A 17,136-nucleotide genomic window follows, 5' to 3' on the forward strand; every position below is an offset into this window, starting at 1 on the left:
CTCACTTACTGACGCACACACACACACACACACACACACACACACACACACACACACACACACACACACACACACACACACACACAGAGCACTGTTTTGCAGCTATGAAAGAGCTTCTTGTGAGCAGACCTGGTGGACATACAGAAAAATAAACAGTGGTCTTGAGGAGAAACCATTGTGTCATAGCCCGCTCACTGAGTTCATCACCCCCTCCCTCGTAATGGCAAAGGTCTAATTACTGCTCTGGTGTATGTCTGTCTGAGGCGGTATACCTCCTCAACATCTAAACTATAATGAAAACAACAGAGGGCACACATGTCAGTCCTGCAGCTGGACAGACTGGAAGCTTTGGCTTACTTGTTTAACCTCAGGCCTCACTGAAGGGAGCAGCTTTTATTTAAGGCTGCAACAAATAAAAAGTCCAGGAGTCTAAACCCAGAGGTGCTCAATGATGCTCACAATCATATCAAACCAAACACATTCATGCACTTGAGGCTAGGATGAAAGATGAACTGATTATCACAATTACAGTTCAATCCTTAGACGAGGGTCTAAACCAAGTATCGGTCATTTGTGATGGTGGTCCTGACTCGCCTAACAAGTCTTCATTTTTTTAGTAACACTTCATAAAACTGCCAACACTTTTTGATCGTCAGTTGACTAATTTGTTTAAGCCTTCTGGTGCTTTAGAACAAGGTGGAAAAACTGATTTATAAAGAAAATAGGCAGAACGCACCTTTAGTTTCTTGAAATCCTCCCAGATATTAACTAAAGTGAGGTAGAAACCCAAGTTTACTAAGAATATAGAACATAAGACACCTTAAATAGGACAGGGATAGAAAGAGCAACAAAAGAGTTGAGCCTGACTGTAATATCGGCCAGCCAGTGTTATCGGCCAATATCGGCAAACAATCTTCATTTATCGGCCAATGAATGAAAATGGAAAAAAGTAAAAAAGAAATGGGAGAAACATGCTTCAACCACAGTATTAGTGTTGATGTTGCAAGGTTTGTCCACACTAGGGCACTCTGCAACTGCCCTGTTGGCAACACATGTTTGGAACGCTACAAACAACCAGCTGATCTGAGAAGAGTCGGGCAGAGCGTTAATGAGTAATCCACGACTTTTTATGACAAAAAAAGGGTTATTTTTAACCTGCATTGTCATATTATCTTAGTAAGGACTCATAAATAACTACACATAACAAATGTTAGGGAAATCAGTTTGTTTTGTGTACTGAAAGGAAAAAAAATACATATATCAGTCGATATATTGGCTTTTTAAATCAAATATCGGTATTGGTATCAGTCTTGAAACTCCTATATTGGTCAAGCTCGACATAAGAGGGAATCCTGTGTTGCTTTTACACCATTTTCTCACACGACAGAAGCCTGTTGGTGTTGGACTTGTTCGGTTTAAGAGGAAGGGTGGCGCCTGGTTAGTGTGGTCACCTACGCGGCTCATCATCTGATCAAAAACTACATCTGGCCTTGTCGACAGAGACTCCCGAACGTCGCCGTGACCATTATACAGACTTTGAACTAAGGAGCTAACAGGGCGAAGCCAATATAATGTACAATCCAAGATATTCACACACATTCTTACACACAGCTCCAGTTTGTAGATATTTATGAAGTGAATATTTCCAGTCTGTTTATGCAGCCACTCTTTAATATCAGTCACTGTACAAAGACATCACGGGCAGCGACTGGGATTTTCACATCACATACTTGCCCACTATTTACAGGGTTTGGCAAAATGAGACATTACAGTCTGGGTGTTTTAACCATGAACATACTACACCACAACATATACATCTTCCAGTGAAACTTTTGGCTGCATTTCTGTCTCACGCTGTTAATGAGTTCCAAATCTCTGGCACATTTAGCCGGTTAATTAACACAATCTAGCGTGCTGTCTCCATGCAGATCAGTGTTAGTCATGGGGTCGGATAGACTGAGGGTGTCTGTGCTGTGGTTTACATGTGGCTCCTGCTTCTGTGGGATAGGAAGCAGTGAGTATGTGGAGTGTGTATGTATGAATCTGACAGTTACAAAGTGTGCCAATAGTTGAAATCGTTCTGCTCTGGCTGCTGTTTCTCACCATCTTTCAATATAAGGGTTTGTTTATGAAGCCCACCACATGCATGTGTGTGCGTGTGTGTGTGTGTGTGTATGTGTGTCAGAAAAGCTGCCAGGGGAAGTGAGTAAAACCCCCAAACTAACAGAGCTGTGTTCAGACTGAGAACACAGAGCGCCTTGACCAGAAGGCAACACACTCCCACCTTTATGCACTTTATATATTCAGGCAGCTTACGTCGACACATACATACATACATACATACATACATACAGCAACACACACACACACACGCACAGCAGAATGTAAAACACATGTACGTTCACACGCAAGTGCAAAAAAACCAAAATAAAACAACAAAAACCCCCACACATCTGCATCCACACTCACAACAACATAAAACACACACCGTCAAGTGCCTCAGCTTGAAAGCCTGGATCTGGACCTCTACTCCCCCCCTGAAAAACACACACATGCATTCAACTTCTGTCATCCCCGCCCCTGCAAGCTTGAAGAGGAAACCCCCCCGCCTCTCGCTACCATGCACACTGCTCCAGGATCACAGAAGGCGATTGTACAACCGAGCTGCAAGCAATGAGACTCAATTACGCAATTCTCTGAAACAAATTAGACAAAAGCGCTCCTGATGTCAGTGATTATGTGTGTGGAGAGTCTGCAGATAACAGCCCATAATAAAGAAAACTGGGGGAAGGAGGGCTCTCGTCATTGTATGTCAACCTTTGACCTGCACACACGCTTCAATTACAGATGCACGCTTGTTTGACTGCATTGTGAGGGCCTCATTTTCACTGTATTCACTCCTTTATACCCTGAAGCTGATCTTACTTTAAAGGAATAGTTCCACATTTTTAATAAATGCACTCATTCGCTTTCACGCCAAGACTTTGGTGAGAAGATCGATATCCAGAGGTGGACAGGAGCGGGCTAGCTTGGCTTTGTCCAGAGGTATGAATATTTATTCCTCACAAAACTAATGAGTAAAAATGAGATGCTGCCACTGACTTTTGTCTAGCTGCCAGCTCCGGCTACTTTTCGAAGGATGGAAAGAGTTCCCAAATTGTCTGATAATGGTTTTCCGATTTTCCCCGAGCCCATGCAGTGATATTCATACAGTATCATATTTTTAATTCACTGCCACGAGGACACCAAAGACCACAACCATTCAGAATTGTATTATCTGGATTCTCTGTGATAAAATATATGCTCTATAAACTCCTCCAGCCTTTTCTTGCCCCATTCAAACTTTTTTTTTTTAAAAAATGTTGCAACACATATTCCAGCATCTATTTTTCTGTAACAAAAAAATTAAATTGTCCTTTGAGGAGAGGCTCCAATGCCCCTCATGACCCTGAACTGGATAGGCAGGTTTAAAAAAACTATTGTACCATTTTCAAAATTACAGATAAATCCACAAATTATTAGCAGACATTTTTTTCTTTTTCAGAGGCATGCATCCACGCTGATTTAGTGGAATTATCCATCCAGTGATAACTGCGCTAAAGTACCGCCATGCAGCGATGGAAAAAAGCTGCCACAGACACAGCAGTGACTTTGGTAAATGTGTCCTTCCAACTTAAAAACACTGCGTGCATGAATCTTACGCACACTTAAATCAAAACAATTACCTCGCCCTCCTCTTAAGTGAGGACTTACAAAAAAAGTTCCCCCATTTGCAGGATTTGTTTTTCCAACTTGTCCCCCTTGGGAAGATATATATGTTACAACATCACACACACACACGCAGGCACACACGCAAACACACACCTCCTCTTAACCTCTCTTCACATCTAAACAGTCACAAAGAGACACATTTACACAGCCCATGCTGTGGCAGGCCTCAGCCCTCACTGCTGGCCCTGTGTTCATTCAGCAGGATACACTGCGGGCTCTGTGTGACGCTCCATGAAGCCGTGTGTGTGTTTATGTGTGTGTTGCACATCGAGGAGATGGATGCATGGAACCTGGCTATGAGTTTAAGAGGAGATTAAGAACAGTGTATTTGTTTAAAAAAAATAGACCCAGTCTTTGCTCCCAAACCATAAAGGAAGGCAAAATGTTAGTGCAGCGCTTAGGAGCGGAAAATTCTGTTGACTGAGAGTCAATAAGTGTGAGGAGTGTTTGAAATCCTTCCTGGAAAGCTATGGAATGATTTTATATTGGCTTGGGAATAATAACACATGAATATGAAGATAAAATATAATCTGAGGCCAATGTTAAACATGACTGAATACATGTGGAAACACTGCAGCTGTGTGTCTGTATATTCAGGTGATTTAAGTGTGACTGTATTCTTGTTAACCTCTGGCACACTAGTTAAAGATCACCTAAACACTCTACTAAAATCCCAGCTTAGCTGAAATGAATAAACACACTAGTCTAACCATGACTGCCATCAGGTATGATACAATACACCTGAAGCTACCCACCACATAAATACTTAACTGTTATCCTTACAGTTAAAGCGGGTAAAAGCAATACACAAAATATCCCAAAATAGCAACAAAGCCCCAGAAAAAAATTTGTTTTCTGATCCATCACTGTCTGCAGCCCGAGGGTAAGACAGCCATGCCATGGGAAACATGTTCAAGCCGGAGAGGTGTGTCAGTGTGTTTCTCTGATTTATGGCAGAAATGTTTCTTTCTTGATGCGGAAAAACTGACAATACACATTAAAACGTCTCCAGCTGCTCATTGTGTGTTTTATAAAGATGACTCCATAAGTGTGAGAGAGTTAGGTTACATCTGTAAAGCGGTGGGGACATAAATTTGGCAGGGAGTCAAAAAGACATAATCTCTGGTTTATTAAATTCTATTAACTGTGTTTATAAACATTTGAACAGAAAACATCAAAGGGTAAAATGATTACCTGGCCTCCTCTGCAGCAGTCACATCACTGCATGTAAAGGAGGCAGGAGAAAGGCAAAACTACTGGAAACATTTGATTTAAATGGATCTGAAATTAGCATCAAATTAGCAGAAGAGACTTTAGGCAGTACTTCGTTACCTTTGAAGAGAGAGGAACCATGTGAAAGTAGTTTAAGAGGAAATACTTATGATCAAAATGACCTGTGTGTTGTCTGTTACTTAAAACGAGTTTAACACCTCTGGTCTAGGGTTATCAAAACGATCCTGGTTCTCTGATAGACGTTACTTAGAGTTGCAGCTTGAATGACTCTGATGATGATATTAGGTTTTTAAACATTTAAACAAACATTATGACCTTTCAGACAGAACACAGACAAAGTGTTTTGTAATACTGTGCACGGAAATAACAGGACATGGAGGGTAAATGATGGTAAATGCTAACGTTAATCTTAAAAATGCATTTGAAGAGGGAGTAAATAACTTCACCATCTCTACACTAAAGGGAGAGACCCCTGAGAGCGCTGCTGTCAAATGTTTTACTTGTACAATATGAGAAGGTAAACTGGCTGTAGGTCAACATCACTTAACTCATATTTTTTATTTTTCACAAATGTCAAAAGTTTGGATAAATAAATAAATAGAACTGAAAATCTGTCTGGAACACTCTCTAGACCTTTGCCCAGTGAATTATAAACTTTATTTTTAACCATATGTAAATGTTGGTCGTTAATTCCTATTGGAACGAGTGAAAAATGTAAATGTAGAGATGCTCCTGCTCCTCCCTGATGGTGGAGCTGGAGCAGGGTGTGGCTGAAGTCAACATTAATTAAACCAGTTCAATAAAGGAAATGTAAATGTTAATTAACAAAGGTGATTAGGGTCACATTTAATTAAAGCAATTTAAATTAATTAAGCATTTGCTTTCAGGTTGTTCCCCAACATTTAGCAGAAAACATATTCCTCATCAGTCCACAGGATTCATGCTGCTAACGTTCATCTGCACAGAGGGGACTCTGACTGCAGTAAAAGTTCACACAACTTTAGTATTAGTATAGTCCTTGGGGTTACAGATCTTGTACAGCACTTTGGTCAACGTCGTTGTTTTAAATGTGCTTTATAAATAAACTTGACTTGACTTGACTTGACACAAGTCTTTTTTGTGTAGGTGTTGCTGCACAGAAAAATACTGCAGAGGCTGCTAAATCTTCCTGAAGATTAACAGATAAACTGAGATTAGTGCTCAAAGGATTAGAGCAGCAAATCAAAAGCTTTGTCAGTCCACCAGACCTCAAACTTGGTCTTCTTCTATTCCTGCTTTTAATTGTACTGTGAAATGAGGTCACGGCTCCTAAAAAGGTCTGCCATCTTCCCAAAGCCTTCTCCTCCTTTGGAGCCAAGAAATATTTTAATTTCCAGAGATTTAGCCAGCTGCGTCGAGACCTCCCTGACTGCCGGTTACTGGGACAAGGTTTGAGGAAACAGAGCATTTATAAATAATAAATAATCTAATAAGACTAAACAGATTAAGAGTAAAACACTAAAACACTGTTCAGCCACAGCATACAGCAGGAGTCAAAGCAGCCCGGCGAAACACAGAAGGCTTCGGGTTCAACACGTTTTTTTTATTAAACAGCATTTAAAAATGGACTTTTAATTTGGTAACACAAGGAACTGTTAAACAGCTGCCTTTCCAGATGTGTCTTTATTGATCTGTTGATTCTGAATAATTCTTAACTACTAAAAATTCAACAGAACAATCAGCCTCAGATTAAAATAGCATTCAGCTGTCAGCATCAACACATAACACACCAACAACACTGAAAGGCCTCATGTCACCATAACAAAAGACTAAAGAATGGATCAGCAGCAGCAATGTTTACACTGAGGACCATGTGGCTACAAAGAAGCAATTTTTCCAAAATGGGGAAAACACTCATTACCGAGGCACAGACACCCAAACTCTGTGTGTTTGTGTGTTTGTGTGTGTGTGTGTGTGTGTGTGTGTGTGTGTGTGATTTCTGGCAACGCTAGGAAATATTAGAGAGAGAGAGGAAGGCAAACAGAGAAGAGGAGAAAGGCTTTAATACTGCGGTGTATTCTGTACTAATAAGCTGTGTGTGTGTGTGTGTGTGTGTGTGTGTGTGTGTGTGTGTGTGTGTGTGTGTGTGTGTGTGTTCACTTTAGTATAACTTCACTGCCTGGTGAAAAAAAAAGAGGCACAGATTTCTGTGTTCCTCTCAGGGCTTCAAACATGTTGAACTGAGAGCTTTCTGACTGCGTGTTATTTAACAGCTATGATATGCTGCTGCACATCTGTGGTCTGATTGCTCTTCGAGGTGCCGTTACCTTTACTTCTGTGTGTGTGTGTGTGTGTGTGTGTGTGTGATAAAGGCAGGACTCACTGTCTGCTGCCGTGCTGCCATTGGGCAGAGTGCCCAGATCAACAACCATGCCGTCCAGGCAGACGTTGAGCTCTCCTCCTGCTACAACCGAGCCTTTGTTCTCCGTTTGCAGCACCAGACTCAGCTGGACGTTCTCCACTAGAGGGAGGAAGAACGACAGACAAACAGAGAAAGCGAGGATGAGGGACAGAGGAAAGTGGACATCTTCTGTTGTTCCTCTAAAAGGGGAAAACAGTGTGAAGTTACAGAGCATATTTTTTTCCAGAGATGTTATCCCCATTTCACTTGGCCATAGCGTCAGGGTGTTAACATTTATATGCAGAAAGTCTGACTGAAGTCACACCTGTAATCTGTACAGTTGTTTTTAACTGTAGTGTTAAGGAGAGCTGGACAGAGGACTCCAAGATGGCACATGAGCAAAGCCAGGTTAGCTTTCACACTGCACACGTGCATCACTGGATCTGCCCACAGCTTCCTGCTTGGCTCAGAAACTTTATTTTCACATCCACATTGGATTTTTTTTTAATACATGTAATACACAATGGCTTACATCCTGTATAATGACAATAAAGGCATTCTATTCTATTCTGTTCTATTCCAAACCACCTCAAAGTTAGAGAGGCAAGGCAGAGATGGTTTGGATATGTGCAGAGGAGGGAGAGTGGAGATACTGGATAAAGGATGTTAAAGACGGAGCTGCCAGGCAGCAGGAAAACAGGAAGACCACAGAGAAGGCTCATGGATGTAGTGAAGGAGGATATACAGAGGGTTGGTGTGACAGAGGAGGATGTTAGGGGATGGAGGCAGATGATCCACTAGGAGCAGAAGAAGAAGAAGAAGAAAGAAGACATAATAGATGCAAGTAAATCAGAACAGTTGATGAACCTAGATGGGTTTATGAACTAAAGTCCAGTCTTCAGAAACATACTTTTTTTGGGTTGAGATGAGCAAGGAACTTTATTCAAGGGTTTCAGATTCAGATTAGGGACGGGGTTTGGAAATTACAGCTTTTAACATGTACTGCTCTCTTTTTCAAAGGACAGGACATTTCTTCATCATCGCAATGATTCCAAGTGTTGCATTCATATCTGGACGCATGGCTACGAACCCAAAACACAGATGTAGTTAGAGTAAACCTCAAAAACAGGCTCTCCTCAGAGTTTAACAGCAGCACTGGTGGATTCGTAGTAAGAGAACACACTGATGATCTTGGCAGCAAAGACCCTGACATCCACAGAAAAGAGAAAAGTGGGGGATAATCACAGGATCCTTTCCATGGCAAAATGTCTTCAGAACATGCAGCCAAGGACACTCTCCAGGAGGCTTCTTACTATCTAGATTTAAGATAAAGCCCAGGAAGGGACGTAAGAGGAAGCAGTAACACAGCCTCTAAAAAAGATGTTGTAAAAAAAATGTTCATATTAATATTTCCTATGATATTTTTATCAAACATGCACAATTCCAGAACTACTAGAGAGTGCACATGTTTCAGGACTGCAGCAGAGGGAAGTTCAGTCTTTGCAGGATTCAGACCTGACTGCCATTCAGCAGCTTCTGTCTGATCGTGTCTGTCGTGCATGTATGCTGAGATTTTCAATTTTCCTGTGTAGTGTTTGGTCATAGAGGTGTTGATGCCTTCATGAAGCCTCTGGAGGACACACACCCTTTCTGTGCATGAAATATGTCCTGTATACAGACTGTATAATCCTTAACATACTGCTTATAAGTTTGGTTAAACCTAAGCAAACAAGAAAGAAAATCATCAGGATGGTAATTAGAAATGTTTCACAGCAGTGGTTTAAGTGGTGTTTCAGTTACTAAAAAATTAAATTATATTTTTATAAAACAGCCAGGAAAAAAGAAAAATGCACCGACTGCTGTTAAATAAAGTAACAAAGTCTCAGTAAATATATACAGCCCAGTTGTGCTTGACACGCACTCCAAAATCTGTGTGTGTGTCCTTACTCTTGCCATCGTGTGAGCGCAGTGTGTCCAGCAGGTCGATGGTCGCGCTGCCCAGCAGCTCCTTTCTCAGGGTGTGGCAGCTCCACAGCTTCAAATCCAGACGGCTCTGTGGCGTCACATTACTGCAAAACAGCATGAGGAACACGTCAGCTACAAATTATTATTTTATCCTGTTCCACATTTACTTTACCTACTGAACACAGGCTCGGCCTCAAGAAAAATACTTTAAATGAGCTGTTTTACTGTCAGGAAAGAAGCTTTCTGCAGAAGAACCAACAAGATCTCACTTAAACATTAACCACGCTGCAGCGGGATATTCTGTCGGTTCATTTTAAATGTTCTGTTGAACTGTTTCAGTAATAAAACACTGGCTGTGATGAGAGCCTGAGTGCGTGTGTGTGGTGCTCGCTCACAGGGTGAGGTCTTCGTTCCACTGCAGCTCGAGGAGCCCGCTGCGTTTGCCTGTTTTTTTGGTTTCGCTGGTCAGGCCGTCTGCAGTCACCTCGACGAAGGAGCTGAGCCGAGAGTGACGGTTCGGCAGCTTTGGGGACTGAGGCTTCGCTGACACCACTACACACACACACACACACACACACACACACACACACACACACACACACACACACACATTAAAGCATGTAAGGTTACAGATGAATACACAAAGGTCAAACGCTGGTTCATCTACTAAAAATGGGACTGCAACTGACGACTGTTTGCTGTCACGTATGGCAAAGAAATCTTAACATGTCAAGTTTAAATGGGAAAACAGTTGTCTATTAAGGGGGGGGGGCAGACGATTACTAAACTTTTTTTGTAGACGATTAATCGACGGACGGCTGCAGCTCTGATAGGAAAGAGACTCGGAGCTGAAAGCGTCACGTGGAAAACCATAAACACTTTCACTGTGGACACGCCCACTCACCATAATGAAGTTTAGTTTTGTTTTACATGTGTTTTAAAAAGGTCACACGTTTCGCTTTCATTCCAGTAACAAGAGTTTGCCTGCATAGTCTCAGGTGTCTCCAGCAGGTACATCACCTGACTGGCTCATAGTAAAAAAAAAAAAGTTCTTTTAAAACACTCAAAAAATCCCCAATCCTGACTATTATGAGATTGTTTTCTCACTACTTTAAACTGTGAAGCAGCACGGTGGTGCACGGTGGTCTCATGGGCTCTTTCTGTGTGGGGTTTGCATGTTCTCTCAGTGCCTGCATGGTTAGTGATTACTGATTCTCAGTTAGGCACAGGTGTGGATGTGAGGGTTTCTGGTTGTCTGTCTCTGTGTGTTTGCCCTGTGGTGGAGTAGCGGGCTGTCCTTGTATACCCTACCTTTCATTTCATGTCAGCTGGGATAGGCTCAGGCCCCACCGTGAACCAGTGTTACAGTGTACCATGCAAGAATGGGGACCGATTATCCTGACAGAGTACGTTGCTGTTTTGAGCATTTTGCTGTACTCTGTGTCACAGCCTGCTCAGGATGGATTTGAGAATCAGGAAGCGTAAACACACAAATACAAACTTTGCCCTCTAGTGGAGGGAAGAAAAATGTCTGCAGTGTCACTTTCATTCATTTTCATGGGACTTGGAAAAAGGGCTTGAAGCTTGGAAAAATAATTACATGATTACAATAAAGCCTTTTTGTTTAAAAAAAAATCCAGCCAAGGAAGTGGCGCAAGGACACTGGAGGGCAGTGTTCACTGGTGGAACCTTTTACTGTTTACTGATGCTGTTTTTAAGGTGGAATGAGCATCTGAAAGTAAGGAAACTTTCTGCAGTCTCTGACTTGTGACGTCACTGATTTAAAGCTTCTTTTGGAGAGGGGTAAAAGTTTACAGCTGGACTCAGGCAGACTTAGACACTCTGAATTGTTGCAGGCCTGCTGAGACTATTGTTGGCACATGTGTCGGTCCTCTGAGGGCTGATTTCTTCACAGTGAATCACTGATTCCTAAGATTGCAAACTGAGGAACTAGCAGTGTCGCGCAGAGTACACCTGATCAGGACTACTGACTGAAAGAATAAATGGTAACATATTAACAAAAAAATGGAAGTTTCTGTCTGTTCTTCCTTTTTGCAGATGATCCTTCAGCACACTGGCAGAGACACGTCGGTGACCTCAGATCTTCTGAACATCTGGTATAACATAAGGTGACTCATCTGAAGCGCTCCAGAAACAGGAGGGGAGTGACACAGGGAGGTGGAAGTGTGCCAGAAATGGAAGAATTGATCAGTGGAAGTTTCATGGGTGTGAGCGGAGGTGGGAGAGGTGGAGGTGGAGGGTACACGGTGTTTGAGAGCAGCTCAGGAAATGAAAACCTGAGTCAGCGCTCGTTTGTTCGAGTGAACGAAATCTGTGGTTATGACTCTCTGAACTTTAAAAAGGTTCTTAAAAAGGAGGAGAAAGAAAGTCAAACTTTTCTGGACACCTTAAAGACCAAAAAAAAGAGAATTCATAATTATTATGGTCTGCTGTGTGGTAATGCCCATCCAAACAAACCGCGGTTCAGTTTTTGTGAGTGAACTTCTAGTATTTTACTACGTAGCCTGTTAGCATCAATTAACTGGTGTGTGTGTCTGTACTCATCACTGTACCCAAACACACAGACTAAACCTTGTGAAAATTAATGTAAAAAAAAAACAAAACCACTGTTCACACAGTTGCTATTGTAACTTATGCTGGACAGAGTCTGAAGCCTATATAAGCACTGCTTTGAATGCTTGGATGAAAAAGTGTAGAACCCATGGACATCACCGCCACATCATCAATCAACACCAGTTTCACCGGCAGCCAAACGTGCCCGTTGCCTCCACCATGTTTAACAGATCATATGGTATGCTTTGGATCATGAGCTGCTTCGTTGTGCACTTCAGTCGTCCTCTGTGGGCTTTCAGGCCTTCTGGTGTTGCTGAGCTGGTCAGTTCATTCACTCTACTTAAGAGGAGATTGTTTATTTGACCTCTTTTAAAGTTTTTGCCATCTCTGCTGGGTTTATTTAGGATTTTCTTCACTTGCATCAACATCTCTTTAACATGGTTCACATTAAGAGTCCCAGTGAACAGCTACCAAATACACTTGGAATCATCCCTTAGCTGTCTAATTTGTCAGAGAACAATGAAGGAACAGGCCTCACCAGTCAACTGATAATAAAACCCTGAGAACTTTACTAAAGCTGCAGAGCCCACTTCTATATGAGATCATAAAACTCTATCGGAGCGATCTAGAGTCAATCTTTTTTTTTGTTGCTTTGTCTCAACTCCTGCAAAAAAAAAAAAAAAAAAAAAAAAAAGCTCAACATGATCTACAACCAGCAGGCTCCCTCTGTTCTCTGCGCCAGTGTCGGGTCCTCACTCTGCCATATCTTCTCTTGGGCTGATGGTAGGCAAAAAAAACTAACAAGAGCGAATGACAACAAAAAAATACCAAAGAATTAAGTCTAAAAATAATGCAGAAATATTGGTAACATACCAGGGTTACCAGAGGAGCACTGAACCATATCTGTGTTTGCCTTGTATACTCTAAGTACACATCACGACTATAAGTGTGCGATATTTTCAATTCCAAATCTGATTTGTGAAACTGAACATCCATCAGAAGAAGTGGCATTTACAGCTGTGATGTAGGTGTTAGACTGAATAAATGTGTGGATGGACTGAAATTATTACTCATTTTTTAATCCACAGACAGCGATCACTGCAGTGTGATGGAACTTCGTCCAACGAGCCAAGCTGTGAGCTATCTGAGCTGCAAACTTTGTGGATCCTGGCTGTTACATTTTTGCAAAAATCATCTTATAACAAACATCCAACAGTCAAGCAAACAGCATCAGAGAGAAGCCTGGGGTTGTGTGGCTTGTGTCCCTCATTTCCTGTTATATTTTGTAACACCTGTTTGTCTTCATCTTTAGTTATTTCCACTTCCACACCTTTGTTCTCCTTCCCACCTGTTCCCAAGCAGCCAGTTGCTCACCTATTTATAAAGGTCTCCTTTGCTTCTTGCCAACTCACCTTTGTACTCTTGGCAGTCGACACTTGTGGACATTTCTCAGGTTTTCCAGGTAAGGTCTTGGTTTAAGTTTTTCCACTTGGTTTTTGCTTAGAGTGTTTCTCCTGTGTTTATACTGTGCTGAACCCTGGACTGACAGGGAGTTGTGGATTTTTGGACTTAACTTTGGCACCGTGCAGTTGGATCATCTTCTCTGTACTGAGTCTCAGTAGGAAGAAAATCAAATGCAGGATTTTTCCACATTTTTATTACAGACTTATTACCTCCTTATCTCAGTTTATAACTCAAATCAACTTTTATACCCGGTATCAACTGGCACTCCTTTTCTCACCAAGCTAAAAAAAATTAATCTGTTTCCACAACAATGATTACATGACACAAAACTGACCTCTGCAAAGTTGCACGATCATGGCTTCTCAACCAAAACACTTTGAACTTACAGAGAGGACACATTCATGTTATGAAAGATGCGTATGTGTGACAGCAAACTGCCTTACATGCAGCCAGACAGAGAAATAAAACATATCTGTACCACACTTCCTCTGTTGTGCAGTGTTGTCATTTTGTCTGTTTGAGCACTACGGCAACACAAAAAAAAAAAACCCATTACCTTTCAAGGTCAACTGAGACTTCTCAGCGGTCTGGGCACTGCCAGGTCTGCTCACGCTGGCAGCTGCCATGACATCACAGCTCTGTAAAAAAATCACAGACACACAAAATATTACAATATACCGTCGCTGCATCCCAAACAGATGCATGGTGGGAGATACCACTCCTCTGTGCAGGAGGATTTACTGGATTCCCTAAAAAGATTAGAAATGTGGAGACCACATTGCACTGAATTAGCTGGTAAATTTGGAGCAAGGTGTGAACATACTGAATGTTCTCACTGTATTGTTTTAAATGGAAATTTACTGAATGACTAAATCTTGGAAGCAAAACACTTCCTTTTGGGTTCTGCTTTTCTCCCTCTTATGGACACAAAAACATAAAACTGTCACCATACTGCACCTCCAGTCCTTCAACACTCATTCCAGGGGAGTGATAAGTGCCCCCCCCCCAAAAAAAAACAAAAAAAACAAACATCTTTCATAGCAGCAGACAGTCCTGCTCTCAGGTGCTCAGGTGGGCTACTCATGTAAGACAACAAATTACAATCCAAACAGGACAAACATGGCAGAAAATTACAACACCTACAACTGCACATTTATAAAGTTTCCACCAATGGAAGTTATGCTAGCTAGCCAGGTAGCACAACAGTCTTTTAAAAGACTGGAGAGACTCACAAGCAGCAGGGAGGGCCAGACGATGAAGAAGCCAAAGATGCAACAGAATAAGCTGCGACCAAGAGAGCAGCGTCTTTTTGGTTTTAAGAAATGACTATGGTACCAAGTGAGATGATGATGGTACTGGTGTTTTTCCTCGCTTTGGAGAACTGGTTCATTCACGTGGTACTACAGCAAGCTCCCCGAGGCTGCAGAGCACAACAGGGATTACCGGCTCCGGCTCCGGCCCGAGACAGTGGAGGTGGATCTCACTCGAGCCAGTCGATTCTATCACTCAGTTATTTAACTGTCACAGGATACTGAGGAAATTCTGAAATGGGGAAAGTGCCTTTTGCAAGCATGTGCACACACGCGCACACACTCACACACACACGCCACAAATAGAGATCTGCGGGAAACACTGTAATCTGGCAGAAGCCATGAGGCAATGCAACTATATAAAAGGCTCACTCATGTAAAATTAATATATACTGAAACAGCCAGAATGCTGCTGGTTAATGCAAGAGCTCATACCTGATCACACTTCCAGAAACACGCATGAATCAGAGCACATTCACTGGGAATTTGGCTCTATAGAACCGGGATACAGTCAGGAGTCCTCATACAGTATCATCATTTAACAGCTGTGTGTTTGCACAGGGATTCAGGGATGCTGTAATAATGCTGTGTGATTTAAAACCTTGTTCCACTAATAACCTTAAACTGGAGTGTTTTTATGCTGATATATGTCACAGGGGACGATGACAATACTGATAAATGAAAAAAGCGACATCACCCAGCCCAAGGTGGAGCTGGTTTTAACTATTTTATACTCTTAAGAGAGTGTGATCTATAAGCTGTTAGCTACTGATCATAATATCAGAGCAAACCTTATACAAAGTCGATTAAAGGTGTACTGAGTAGCTTAAAGAATTTCCATTACCGGAGCAATCTGTCTCCCTGTCACATATTAAGGGAAAAGCCACGACTTTCATCAAACCCCAGCAACATCACCTTGAGGAAAGTCAGAGCACTCTGCTGAATTTAAAGCACTGCAAAGTCAGTACAGAGCACAGCTGAACTCTGGTCTGAAAGTATGCTGATACTGAAAAACAGCCTAACCCTAACACTGCTTAAGGGGGGGGTGAAATCCTCATTTTGAAGGTGACTGCTTCAGGCATCGCACCCGCAACCCAGACAAAACCCAGCCAGAGGTGACCTGATCCGAGTCTGATGGACTCAGCGGGTGTTGGATAGCCTCAACATCCACCTGAGGTCTGCGGACAGACAGATGAGCGCTATCAAAACAAAAAGCACAGCATCCTCCGTCAACCTTGCGAAAGAAGCTGGAGGCTGCGCAGCGTCTCTTCGCCCCAGCAGGCTGACTGGCAGCCGGCTCAGCTTCATAAGAGCTAATAAAGGTTTGACTGGCCCGGACAAACTCTTTTATATCAAATACCTCTGGCCGCTGCGCACCCGATACAAACGCGGAAGGTGATCAAGGTATTTCTGTGCATCACCGTCAACGAGAGCCAAACAAAACGTTTACGCTTCTGGTCAGCTTTTCAAAATAAAATTTCCTGTTTGTTTTTCTATTTTTCTCAAAGCGTTGAAAGCAGCGGACACACAAAGAAGCAGATGAATACGTTTATCAGCAGGATGTAAATGTCGAAAATCCCCGTGTTTTGTCCTAAAACTAATGGAAAATACAAACCGTAAAATTACAATTTTATATTTGACAGGTATAGCGCCAACGTTTAGAATTAGCAGGTTTCAGTGGCTTATCGGACAACTCAGGCGAATTTAACTCAAGAAAAAAAGCCAGCAAAGGTCTCCAAACTGTTTACAGCCACACACATTCTCGAAACAAATGTGAGTAAAACGCCAACGACCGTGTTGGAGTGTCACTCGCATCTATTTCGAAAGGAAAGCCAACAAATGTCCGCTCTGGCGAACCTAAATCCCGCCAGCTTGACTAGCAGAAGCTAACAGCTAGCCAGCGAGCTTCTTGGGAGGGATTTTATTAAAGGACATGTGGATAAAACCCGGTCTAATCAGCTGACAGCAAGCAAAGCCTCACCCACAGCCTCACGGTTCTCCTCAGAACAGCGTACATGTATTGACACGATAACAGTTTAGGTTTATTTGTGATCCTGGACGTACCTTTTTCAGCTGTGCTCCGCCGCTATCGCTAGTGAACTTTCATTTCCGCCTCAGTGACAGCACCACGTGACCCAGGGTACGGCGTTCTCGTTGCACAAAGGATTGTGGGTCGTAAACAATAATAAACAGCACGCAGTTCAGTTATATATTTTTTTGTATTATTATATTTCACTTTGTGAGAAGACAGACCGAATTATCCACACAGTAGCTGTATTATTTTGGAAATTATACATAAAATAAACAGAATAAACAAGTCTTAATTAATCAAACAAAATCAGAGGAAGTATGGAAGTTTTACCATGTGTAAATAATTTAATCAAACAAATGTGAATTTATAAATAAGTTTCACTTTTGTACCTTATCCATTTTTGCAAG

The 17,136-nt window shown here is 42.0% G+C and overlaps 1 protein-coding gene across 2 annotated transcripts in view; it reads right to left on the reverse strand.

Moving 5' to 3' along the window:
* wwp2 (WW domain containing E3 ubiquitin protein ligase 2) overlaps positions 1 to 16,828 on the reverse strand; it is a 56,662-nt gene extending 39,834 nt beyond the window's left edge. For both annotated transcript variants that reach the window (XM_030731611.1, XM_030731610.1), the window contains exons 1-5: positions 16,762 to 16,828; positions 13,944 to 14,025; positions 9,745 to 9,901; positions 9,332 to 9,453; positions 7,367 to 7,504 (exon numbers count right to left, since the gene is read on the reverse strand). In XM_030731611.1, coding sequence (XP_030587471.1) covers positions 7,367 to 7,504; positions 9,332 to 9,453; positions 9,745 to 9,901; positions 13,944 to 14,013 — 487 coding nt within the window. In that variant the 5' untranslated portion in view covers positions 14,014 to 14,025; positions 16,762 to 16,828. The remainder of the gene's footprint in view (positions 1 to 7,366; positions 7,505 to 9,331; positions 9,454 to 9,744; positions 9,902 to 13,943; positions 14,026 to 16,761) is intronic.
* Positions 16,829 to 17,136: the final 308 nt, after the last annotated feature.

Source organism: Archocentrus centrarchus, chromosome 6 (assembly GCF_007364275.1).
Source record: "Archocentrus centrarchus isolate MPI-CPG fArcCen1 chromosome 6, fArcCen1, whole genome shotgun sequence".
Taxonomy (NCBI): domain Eukaryota; kingdom Metazoa; phylum Chordata; class Actinopteri; order Cichliformes; family Cichlidae; genus Archocentrus; species Archocentrus centrarchus.